The sequence below is a fragment of the Danio aesculapii genome, chromosome 16 (assembly GCF_903798145.1).
Source record: "Danio aesculapii chromosome 16, fDanAes4.1, whole genome shotgun sequence".
Taxonomy (NCBI): domain Eukaryota; kingdom Metazoa; phylum Chordata; class Actinopteri; order Cypriniformes; family Danionidae; genus Danio; species Danio aesculapii.
Window position 1 is genome coordinate 35,139,395 of NC_079450.1, and position 12,838 is coordinate 35,152,232.

The following is a 12,838-nucleotide window of genomic DNA, read 5'->3' on the forward strand; positions in this document are numbered from 1 at the left end:
TTGCATATTTGCTATATCAGTGTTTTTTTCTGTACAAAAATACTAGCAAATTATCTTGAGTAATAATTATTATCAATATTTATAGGAAAGACAAAACAGACACATTAAATTGATGGAATACTTAGCAGTTCGGTAAGAAGTTTCGGTATGAAGCGCTATAGTTTTATTAAAATGTGGCTGCTGAGCACCCGCCTTGGAAGCATTACCATTAAGCTTAGGGTGTCCGTTCGTGCACATGGTGTTCAACCGGCACGAACGTGACACGTATGCGTTTACAGGTACACCTAGTTGAAAAACAGCTAAACTTTTCCGAATGCCCCGAACGCATCGCGATTTATGCAAGTAGAACTAACCAATCTGCTTCACGCTTTTTATGGAATAAACACATTTCAGTAATAATGGCAGACTAATTACCTCAGACAAACACAGCGCACCCAAACACTGCAGTGCTTTTTACTTTTCTCCATGAACTTGTATCAGAAGCGCAGCAAGGTTTTGTCCGTTTGTCATACTCTGAGAAAACGGTCCCCTAGTTACGAGAGACGCCATTGAAAATGGTGAAGGAAAGCTCACGCTTGTCACTTCAGGTCAGAATAACAACACGCTAAAATGAGTGCCGTATAGCAGCAGTGAGGAAATTGTATATAAAAAAGGATGTAAAAATGTTGCCAGAGTGGCTTTTTGGTTTCTTTTCTTGTGCATCCCAGCCACTAGCACTCCATCTGAAAGAGTATTTAGCATAGGGGGTAAAGTCATCCAACGTCACAATTTGTAATGTTTAGTATGTATTTGAGTAATGATAGCTAGTTCCTTTACTTGAAAGCTCAGATTTGATCATCATAATTAGTTTTGTTTACAGAGTTTGAGGTTTACTGTATCATAATTATTCACACCTTACAGATGTTGATCTACCTTTACCATTGCACACACTTTGTAACATTTTATTTATCAAGTTTAAGAGTCTCTTATGTTTATTTTATTGTAAAGAGATCAGATATTTTTGACTATTAAAACTGTTTGCCTTTGTAATGTTTGTAAATAAAAGTGGTTAAATAATAAAAATCCTAATATTCCTAAATATATTGTTTAAAATATTCAATAATTGTCGATATCGAATGATATGAAACATGAAATTGTGATAATTTTTTTGCAATATCGCCCAGCCCTAATTTACACTCAGAAATTATCATTAAACCATTGTTGTACGTTTGTTCTATTGTCCAGTTTCTGTTTAAATAAAACTTAGTAGGTATTTGGTTTCAACAAAGACTTTATAAATCCCTATCAGAAGAGATATTGTGACAAATACTTCTAGAAGCAGGACTGCTGAAAATGTGCATAGACACTGTTGGACTCAATTTTTGTTGCCTGTTGCTAAGCTTTTCCATTATGAGTGCACAAAATAATATAAATTGTTCTATTTAAGAACCTCCAACTGTGTCAATGGGGATGGAGCTCAAAGGTATGGGGCATGGCATGGTGAGTGTGTCGGAGCGAGTCGGAGTTGAGGGGCATGGCCAGTTGACCCGTCCTCGTGCTTTCTCTCAGAGCGCCATGCACAGTCTGGAGAGGAGCGAGAGAGGCAATCCACAGGCACTCGCTGAGCTTGCACAGGTATTACGTGCACATTTGCGCAAGTGACACATTTTGGCAGTTTCAGGCTCAACTAACTCTTGCTGTATTTTTAGATGTGTGGTGACGGCAGTCAGGTTGGGGGACGGGGTGCTCTCTCCCAGACGCAGAGGGGGGTAAGCGAGGACATGACAAGTGACGACGAGCGCATGGTCATCTGTGAAGAAGAGGGGGATGATGACGTCATCGGTGAGTCAGACTTTATCATCGGAGACTGTTTCAGGTCTTTGAATCCATTTCTAAAAATACGTTAGCAAGTGCTGATGTCATGCAGCTTTAAGACTTTTGTGTTTGCTTATGAGGAATTGTGTCATTTTGCTTGGTGTTTTTCAGAGGACTCGTATCCTGGCAGCTCCATTGACCTGAAGTGTAAGGAGAGGGTGACAGACAGTGACAGTGAAAATGGATCCGGAGATGAAGGAGAACGCAAGGTATCAGCTTACATTTTTGACAAATGTTGATTTTTTTTTAAACTAAAACAACAAACAAACAAAAAACATACTGCTTAAATGAATAGTTGATGTGTTTTTTGAATATACTTTTCTGGAAATTAGATAAAAGGCTACTTCGAGTTTGTTATCAGTGAACAAAGACTAAGATTGCTGCCTGTACTTAACACAGATCTATCATATTGTTACAAACTAATTGGAATAAAGCACAAGTCAAGTGGACTGTGTTTTTCATTTTGTTGTTTGGCATCTGTATTTATTTCTATCCACTAAAGCAGGGGTCACCAATCTCGGTCCAGGAGGGCCGGTGTCCCTGCAGGGTTTATCTCCAACTTGCCTATACACAGCTGCCTGGGTGTTTCAAATATACCTAGTAAGACCTTGATTAGCTTGTTCAAGTGTGTTTGATTAGGGTTGGAGCTAAAATCTGCAGGACACCGGCCCTCCAGGAACAAGTTTGGTGACCCCTGCACTACAGTGTGGGTATGGGCAACTGAAGCGTTTATGCTAATTAAACTTTATACATTATATCCATCATAAAATTTGCTCTGATTTTTGCATATTATTTTGTTTATAAGGACAATTGCATTACGAAATGTCAGACAGGCTGAATTAAAATGCTGAAATATACACTCACCGGTCACTTTATTAAGTACACCTGTACAACTGCTTGTTAATGCAAATTTCTAATCAGCCAATCACATGACAGCAACTCAATGCATTTAGGCATGTAGACATGGTCAAGACCATCTGCTGCAGTTCAAACTGAGCATCAGAATGGGGAAGAAAAGGGATTTAAGTGGATTTGAACGTGGCATGGCTGTGGGTGCCAGACGGGCTGGTCTGAGTATTTCAGAAACTGCTGATCTACTGGGATTTTAACACACAACGATCTCTAGGGTTTACATAGAATGGTCCGAAAAAAAGAAAATGTCCAGTGCAAATGCCTTGTTGATGCCAGAGGTCAGAAAAGAATTGCCAGACTGGTTCGAGCTGATAGAAAGGCAACAGTAACTCAAATAACCACTCGTTACAACTGAGGTATGCAGAAGAGCATCTCTGACTGCACAACACGTCCAACCTTGAGGCAGATGGGCTACAGCAGCAGAAGACCACAGCAGGTGCCACTCCTGTCAGCTAAGAACAGGAAACTGACGCTACAATTCGCTACGACTCACCAAAATTGGACAATAGAAGATTGGAAAAACGTTGCCTAGACCTAGGCCTAGAGATGAGTCTCGATTTCTGCTGCGACATTCAGATGGTAGAGTCAGAATTTAGCATCAACAACATGAAAGCATCCTGCCTTGTATCAGTGGTTCAGGCTGGTGGTGGTGTATTGGTGTGGGGGATATTTTCTTTGGACACTTTGGGCCCATTAGTACAAATTGGGCATTGCGTCAACACCACAGCCTACCTGAGTATTGTTGCTGACCATGTCCATCCCTTGACCACAGTGTACTCATCTTCTGATGGCTACTTCCAGCAGGATAACGTGCCATGTCATAAAGCGCGAATGATCTCAGACTGGTTTCTTGAACATGACAATGAGTTCACTGTACTCAAACGGTCTCCACAATCCCTCCACTCCAGCTCAATCCAATAGAGCACCTTAGGGATGTGGTGGAACAGGAGATTTACATCATGGATGTGCTGCCGACAAATCTGCAGCAACTGTGTGATGCTATCATGTAAATATGGAACAAAATCTCGGAGGAATGTTTCCAGTACCTTGTTACATCTATGCTATGAAGTATTATGGCAGTTCTAAAGACAAAAGGGAGTCCAACCCAGTACTAAAAAGGTGTACCTAATAAAGTGACCGTAGAGTGTATGTATATTGTTATATTTTGCAGTAATGTTTGGGCATGTGTCTATAAGCTTAAATCTCATAGATTGGACAGTTTTCACTTTTAGTGGTGGCCAATGGTTGGTTCAGTGGAAAAAAACTTTGGAAAAACATCAGCTGTATTGACAGCATTCAAATATTTGTGTTTGTAACAGTTGCATTAACTGCCGTTCATTCAAATTAAAATTAGTGCGCTGAATTGTTGTTCCAAATGTTTAAAATTAATATTTAATTAATCTGAAAATATTTAATACAGTATTGGTGAACTATTCCTTTAAGATGAACAGAGCCCTGCAAAATATTGTAAAATGTAGAACACTCTGCTCTCTAAAGAACTAGAAAATTGCTTGTAGTCATTGAGCGTTTTTTCCGCGGTTAATTATTAATGAAGTTTACAGAAGGCTATTACACAGTATTTTATTAACCGGTAAAAGAACTGTGTCATTGCGTATGCTTGAGTTCTTTGGCTAATGGATGTGTTTTTGCATGTGCTTTTTTCTCACTTGTGTGGCATCAGAGGGTGTTTGCTCCGGTTATTTGCTCTTCATCTTACGGCCCTGGTCATGGTCGGAGTGTGTCTCTCTCCTCCTATCCCACTTCTCGACGCTTCAGTGACACTTCCTCAAAGAGAAAGCGAACAATGGAGGCAGGTGATGGAGAACAAAGGGAAAGTGAAGGCGGTGTGTCCCAGCTCTCTGCGGGGCAGTCCATCCTGGTCAGTTCTGGAGGGGGAGTGTCATCAGTGCTAGGAGCGGTCAGAGTGGCGTCCACTGTGGTCACTAATGTGGTGCGTCCTGTGGTCAGCACACCAGTGCCGATCGCCAGCAAGTCGCCACACGACAGGAAACTCGCCCCGCCACAAACACAACTTCTTACCGGACATGGAGCCACAGCAGCAGCTTCAGCTGGAGGTGGTGGGTACTATTCCTCATCATCGCCCAGTCCTATAAATGCACCAGCTGGTCAAGCGGGACTTGTGACCAATCTGGTTTTGGGAGGCACGTTCCAGGCTCCGCCCGCTGTACAACTTGTCACGCCTCCTCCTCCTCCTCCACAAAACCCAGCTTCCCCAGCTCATAGTAATGGTCCTCTGCCTCTGCCCGTGCTGCAGTCGCATATTCTCCCCTCGGCCTCATTAGCGCCCTCATCGGGCCAAAAACCTATAACACAGGTCCAGTACATTCTCCCTACCCTCTCTGCCAACAATCCCAAGAGCCCCTCCCCTCAACAGGCCAGTCAGCCAACCAGTATCTTCACCCTGCCCACAGCTCTGCCCACCCACGCCTCACTGGCCAACGGGAAGCAGTCAGGATACGTCTCCAGCCCTGTGGGGGTAGTTAGTCCAGGAGCCAGAGGTGAGAACACTTTTATTGTAATAAAACACAGCGAACACTACAATACCTGTTAAAGGCATTATTTTAAAAAGTAATAGCCACTTTCACATATAAAATTTTGTTTTTGTCTTGTTGCAGTAAAATTGACAGACTTTCTTTTGAATAGGGATGCACTGATCGACTGGCATGAAATTGAAACTGATATAAACAAGCACTCAGCAACCAAGAGTTTTTGTTTCAGTTTTTCTTGATTTATGTCCAGATTTGCATACAAAATGCTTTGCAGCTTTATACAGGGATCATACAGTCATGGAAAACCTGCAAAAGTCATGGAATTTTGACATGGCGTTTTCCAGGCCTGGAAAAGTTTTGGAAATAAACAGAAAAACCCATAAAGTTTTAGAAAAGTCATGAAAATTAGTTTAACAAATATCTATACTTGAATTGGCTGCGCGATATTGGACAAATCTAACATTAGGATATTTCATATGTCTGTGAAATACATTGCGATGTGAGTACAGTTTTACCAGCTGATTTAACAGTTTTATTTGGATTGATTGGGGGGATTTTGTAGAGCAGTGGTTCCCAAACTGGGGGTCGCGACCCCTGCGGGGGTCGCAGAATAATTTCAAGGGGTCGCGAGAGTTATTTAAAAATTGTGTAATTTTCAGTGATTATAATAAATATTTTTCAGTATTACAAGTGAAAGCTAATATTTTCAGATTTTTAAAAAGATATTACTGATTCATAAAGTATTTAGGACACATTCGGCCAGAATGCATCTTTGTACTTGGAACGCAGCGCTCAGGAACAGTTTAAAACTGTTGTCATGTCAACTTGCCGCAGTAAACAAAGCCTTCAACGCTTGCCCCGCCTTCACGCTCTTCTTATTGGCCCACTGCGCTAAGAACTGAACACGAATGATTGGTTAAAATCAGCTGTCAATCACTCAGTCAACGCCCCCTGTCTTCAGATGACAGGAGCTACAACCGCGAAAATGTAAAGCGCTGAAGACGAGAGAATGAAAACAACACTGACAGATTTTGTCTTAGAAACACCTAAAGCTACAAATATTGGCACATCTGATTACTGATCATGTGCTGAATGTTAATCCACCAGCTATACTTATTGAAGAGTGGATAAAAGACCTCCATTGGCTTCAAGTCTGCTATGAAAATAACTAGCATTCACTGTAAAGTCTGGGATATCTTTTGGGATATCCGTCCGTGTATCTTTTGGTCACTCAATTATGTTATAAAAATGTCTTTTCTTGTGATAACGGGATTTCATTGAGACATATTTTCCTCACGCATGCATATTTATTTTTTTGCTTGTTAGTTTTGATTAGTGTTGATTTTCAAATGCAATAAATCTGTTTATAAAACTTGTAGTAACAGTGCGATAATTGGTGGGAGCCACTAAATTTTGGCTGGTGCGCCTACATTTTTAAAGTTAGAAGCACCAGTGTTACCAAGAAAAAATGTTAATTTCGAGCCCTGTAATCTATAGTAAATATAGTTAAAATATTGTGAACAGCTTAAAAAAGCTATTTTTATTGTTTGTATATGCTTTGGTAGTGGGGGGTCGCGAGTTCTTGACGATCTTACAATGGGGGTCGCGGGTTTAAAAGTTTGAGAACCACTGTTGTAGAGGAGTGAATCTCGAATAATATATTATAAATAAATTACAAGCATAGATGAATAAAATAAAGATAAAGTGAATTATAGTTTTCAGGGATTCACTATTCTGGTACAGATATAATCAACACTGCATAGTCTTTATTGTGTTTTATTTAATCTTTATTAAAGTTACAAAACATTTCTTGTGGCCGGATGTTTTAAAAATTTAAATATTGAAATGTTCACACAGTCACAGGCCTTAAAGGGTCAGTTTACTCAAAAATTAAAATGTTCTCACTATTTACTCACACTTCACTTGTTTCAATACTATACGAGTTATTAAATTATGTTCTTTTTGTGTTCATTAAAAAAAAAGAAAACTCTTAAATGTTTAAAACAAGTGAAGGGTTTAATGAAAATGGCAAGTATGTTTTGGGTGAACTATCTCTTTAAAAATGCATGCAGTTATTAAACGTTTAGGCCATTATGATTAAACTCTATATTAAACTATAGTTCCAACATTGCATATCCTGCAATGTGACTATTGCTGATGCACACATTGCTATATTGATGGTGAAACTATATATTGTTCAGCCCTAACTTGAATATAGGTTAGTTGTCTTTACTTTTCTGTCCTTGGCCAAAAACTTGCTCTACACAGCACTAACAATGTGAAGCATGAATCAAAAATAATATAAAAACAAATTTAAACAAAATAGATTGTTGCGTGTTCTATGATATGCTGTAATAAATTTGAACATCGTTGTTTTTCTTATTATTTACCTTGTATATGTAGACCTTACATGACACATTACGTCATGAAAATGTACTTGAAAGTTCTGGAAAAGTCATGAAATTTTAGTAGTAAAAATGTATTTGAACCCTGTTTATACTATAAAGTAAATAAATGAAATGTTAATAGAGATTAGGGGTTTAACGGATCACAACTCACAGTTCGGAATGAAGGTGACACACAGATTAATAACTTTTTTTTAACTTGTAGGTTAATCCAACATTTATAACAATTGCAGAGAGATCGCCTCTCGTGTCATTCAAATCACCTGTATGAAAGGCTTCCCTGTAAAATATAATGACGACGGAAAAAGTTGTGTTGGGACCTACCTAAATGCTTTATTAGTGTTAGTGTCTTAGTGTTTTCTGTCACTGTTTGTTTAGACTGCATTAATTCATTCAGTGTAATCTGCACAGTTATATATTAAGAGATCTCAACTCAAACCTGCGCAACATGAATGATAAATAATAATGATTTGCATGTCTATCAATCCTTCAAAGTGCTGTATTCAAATCTAACACATAAAGTACTGGGAGAACAGTGTATAGTTCAGATATAAACACTGATGTTTATGGTAAAGATCAAAGTCACCGTTCAGTTGAACTTGATGCTAGTGAATGTTGTAGCAGTTACATTGTGTAACCAATAGGTGGCGACAAACAACCATCAAAATGATGTCACTGAATAGGTTTTTAAAAATGATCCACCTATAATGAAACATGAAGTTTTATGTGTAAATTGTTGAATCATTAATTGAAAATAAATATGTTGTACAAGATGTTAGATTCCTGTATTTAGCATTATCAGAAACAGTAGCAAAGATAATTTTTCGTATTGAATATTTACCTTTTTTTCAGCTGGTTCTTTCTTGATTTTTATTTTTAATAAAATTACAGGTTCTAAGTTCTGTTTGTTAAAACCAATGGTTTTTGCAGTAATATTTTTGTATAAATGAAAGCAAATGACAATTGTCTCCTCCCTTTTTTGCTGATCCGAAAAATGGTCCGATCCGTGACTCAAAAACCATAGTGTGATCCGAACTGTGAGATTTGTGATTCGTTACACCACTAACAGAGATCAGAGAAGAACACATGCACCCAGAGAGAGAGATTTTGATTCTGACAGATTATGAGCACAGTCGACAGCAGCGACACACAGGAATGTCACAGGATGCAGTCATTTTAACAAACTTTAACCTTCATTCGTTTCATACTTCCGCAATTCCAAATGTTTTCACTAAAGAAGTTGTTCATTTTAGAAATGGACATAATAGATTCTGCATTATCGGTATATCAGTACTCAAAAGCTACATGTTTAACAGTTTTGCTTATGCTCGATGTTCAAATGTAAAAATGAGGGTTGCTGAATCTTTTTTTGATGTTTTCAGTACTTTTTGCTTAAAGCTTGTCCTAAAACACTCCGGACGTATTTAGCTGGTCTGTGTCATGTGACTGAGAAGCAAGTAATGAGCAACCTCACGCTAAAACCCTCTTTACAAAATGTAGTTTTTCATGTATCCATAACACTTAGGGTCTTTATGTGGTGGTCTAAGGCGTTTCTGAACATTGCGGTTCTGATAAATGTGTAAAAAGCTGAAATTGGTGCAAAAAAATTAGGTAAAAAAGGGTTTAAGATTAAAAAATATTTCTGAAAGATCAAACATGCACATTTTATATTGGTTTTTAAGTTATTTATTCAGATCTACAGTATAAAAAATAATCGATGGTAATGCATTTCCTTTATTTTTCTGTAAAATCTTTGCCTATCCCTGGTGATTCATGGCCAGTAAGTGTTGTGTATGCAGTATGCCATGAAGTGTAATGATCTTTTTGCTAAAAATGTGTATTATTTAAAAACAATCAGTCAATAAATTAATCACACACCTATTTAAAACTGACCGGTATCAATATTGGTATTGTTAATTTCATAACAAATAGTATCAGTTTTGTATTGAATGTAAGAAAACTGGTATGGCCCCTCTCTTTTACTGCAGAGGGCTGGATGTGTGAAATTGCCTATTGTCTTTTTTTCATGGTGTTGCGGCTCAGAGCCATCATCATGTTCGCCTGGAGTTCTGCAGCTCCAGTTCTTCAGTTTAGTACTGTGCCAGATAAAGACGGTCTGTGCAAGACACAATTATTTTAAACACTCTGTTCTCTTTTTTTTGTTTCCTTCTGCAGTGCAAACACAGTCGCCAGTCTTGCAGGGCAAGATGCTGGTTCCCATGGCAACAGTGAGGGCTGCTCCTGCCCCGTCTCCGCAGTTTCCCCTGGTAGCCCCTCCTCTTCCTGTTCAGAATGGAGCACAGGCAGGAAGCAAGGTGACTTCTCAGATTTCTGCAGCAGAATTATTGACAATAAATATCCAATGGAAACTATTCTATTTCAGCGTTTAATATATTACCTGTTTTAAGGTGACATACTGTTTCTTCCTACCTGTCAGTTTTGAGATTTTAGGCTTTTTGGCTTTTCATGATATTTTTGTTCCAGTTTAATGTAAAGAAAACTTTGAATTGCACTTTACGGTGCTTCTTTTGCTGTACTTTATTATTTCTGTAGATTTAAATTAAAATGCATATTTTTAAGGTTCGCTAAAATAGATTTTCTCCTGCATTGAGCTGTAAACCTCAAATTCTTCTCTGCTTATGCCATACCTCATAGTTTTAGTCATATCTGTATTCTGAAAGTTTTTTTTATGCAGAGCGATAAGTACAAAAATAGCTTGTCACATAACTTGCCAAATTTGTTTTAATTGATAAGACTGCTAGAAATGTATGCAAATTACTGCATATTTAAAGGGACCTTATAAAGAAAATCTAGGTATACCCTGGGCATAGTCAAATAATAAGAGATCAGTACATGAAAAATGGCCGTACCGTAAGCCTCAAACACCATTGTTTCCTTATTCTTGAGTGTGAAACCCCAGTGAAAAGCATGCAAATCAGAACACAAAACAAACTGTTGCGTGACTGGGGCATGCCCTCAAGATCTGCATGCACTTTGGGTCACGGTCTTCTCATCCAGACCTGATGAGCTGCCTCATCATCAGAAGATTAGCAGTAATAACACAGACTGATATGTTGCTCTGGGATCATAATATCACAATATGATCCCCATGCAGATTTTTTTTCAATGAAACATTTCCTTCCTTATCTTATAAGTGTATCAAAATGTATATTTTTAAAGCTTGCATTAAACTAACTATGTAAGTTGGACTTTTATTTTGAAAACAGGAGATGCCGCAAATTCAAAGACAGCTCTCCAGTTTGTTTACTATGTGTTACTAAGCAACGACTCAAAAGCCATTACTTTAGATCTTGTCAGAATGCAAAATGTTTGGGGTGTTCGGGTCCGGGTTTGTTTCTCTGTGTAACTGTAGCATGTAACTGCTACATTCAAGAGGTTTTGAAAAAACAGGCTTGACTCTGGGAGTCAATTCCTGTCCTGGAGTCGATTCCGGTACTAGGTCCATTGAGAGTCAAGGAATCGACTGTTTTGGAGTTGACTTTCCATCCCTACAAAATGCGGGATGTGCAGATTATAAATTTATTCAGCTCAACCCCGAACAGGCATAAGCTATGTTTAATTGTACCTTTTGTTAACTTGTAAAATTTGTATTATAACTACTCTGCTCTTATTGCGATTTTTCTCTAAGTGAAATAATAACAATATGAAACGTCATCCGTTTATGCAGAGGTCAATATTAATTCCTGGCTGTGTTTACATTTACACTATAGCTCTAAAATACAATACATCCCTGTTGGACTCTTTAATCTCGTTTAATTCTAATTTGATCCATTACACAAAATAGGTTACTCTGGTGATTTATATTAGATGGCCTATTCACTCAATCTAAATTAAATAAACCTCTCCACCACAAAGATTTAACAAGGAATCCACTCAGTTTGTTCAAATATTATACATGCATTTATTTCAGAGTATATCATTCTGTGTGTGCGCATGTATGTGTGGGAGAGAGAGAGAGAGCACTGCTTCGTTAAAATTCATGACCATTCCAAATATGGTCAATATTGAGCTTCTGATTCTTGGGGTATTTATGGAGCAATAAATGAACATATAAAACCATATTTGGAGATTTTTTTAAGGCACGTATCTACTATGGTCATATCAAAGAACAAGTTAACTTATTGAATCAATGCAGTATGCGGCAGGTTTAAATAGTGCCTCCTTTGCAACTTAAAAAAAACATTTGTTTGAAATGTATAATGTAATAAATCAACCTAATCATAATCCTGTTTTTCATCTGTCTAGATTATTCAGATCGCTCCGATGCCTGTCGTGCAGTCTCAGCTCCCCTCTACAGGCCCAGTGCAGCCTGGGAGCCCATTTTCAGTTACTATGGGAACAGCTACAGTAGTGGCCCCAGGCTCTACCCCGTCTCAGACCGTGCTGCTACCGCCTCCACCTACCAGGTAAAATGTCCGCTCTCACCTAGCCACACACGCACAAACTTCTCCACCACTCTTATCTCACCAACTCCTACACTCCTGAAGCACAGCAGCACTTGAGAGTAACCCTGCTCACTTTAAAAGCTGCCTAATCTACTTTCTGAACATCACGTTTTCTCCCACAGAATCACTTACGTACAGTCCACTCCTGGGGTTCCTTCTCCTTTGCCATTAGTTCCCACAACTACAGGCTCCACGTCTCAGACAGTTTCAGCAGCGCCTGGATCTGCATATGTGTCCTCACCCTTGGCCACCTTTGCAGCTATCGCTCATCCGGGACAGACTCTGGTGCAGCCACTGATTGCAGGTCAGTGGATTCATAAGTGATATACTCAAACACTGTTATGTTTGTCAGTCATGCTGCTTATCGATTGGAAGATCGCATTTGCATATGTATTGACAAACAGTCACAGGCAAATTCTGAACTTTAGTGACAAGCCAGCACTGACATTTCGGTCTACTAGGGCTGCACAATATATCGTTTCAGCATCGATATCACAATGTGAGCATCCGCAATAGTCACATCGCAAGATCTGCAATGTTGAGTCTGAATCATAGTTGACCAGGAGCCACAGAACACACACGATTCGTATAGTCACTGCTTAGTTTAAGCATAACAGAGTGAACGTTTATCATTTAGATGTGTTTTTAAGGCCTGTGACTAGACATGGCCCGGGATAAGATTCTGACAGTA

At 38.7% G+C, this 12,838-nt stretch overlaps 1 protein-coding gene across 2 annotated transcripts in view; it reads left to right on the top strand.

Annotated features, from left to right (window-relative positions):
- Positions 1–12,838, top strand: part of cicb (capicua transcriptional repressor b) — a 65,183-nt gene that overhangs the window by 39,982 nt on the left and 12,363 nt on the right. For both annotated transcript variants that reach the window (XM_056475986.1, XM_056475987.1), the window contains exons 8-14: positions 1,427–1,614; positions 1,689–1,821; positions 1,966–2,063; positions 4,448–5,285; positions 9,857–9,996; positions 11,948–12,108; positions 12,270–12,451. In XM_056475986.1, the coding sequence (XP_056331961.1) occupies positions 1,427–1,614; positions 1,689–1,821; positions 1,966–2,063; positions 4,448–5,285; positions 9,857–9,996; positions 11,948–12,108; positions 12,270–12,451 (1,740 nt within the window). The remainder of the gene's footprint in view (positions 1–1,426; positions 1,615–1,688; positions 1,822–1,965; positions 2,064–4,447; positions 5,286–9,856; positions 9,997–11,947; positions 12,109–12,269; positions 12,452–12,838) is intronic.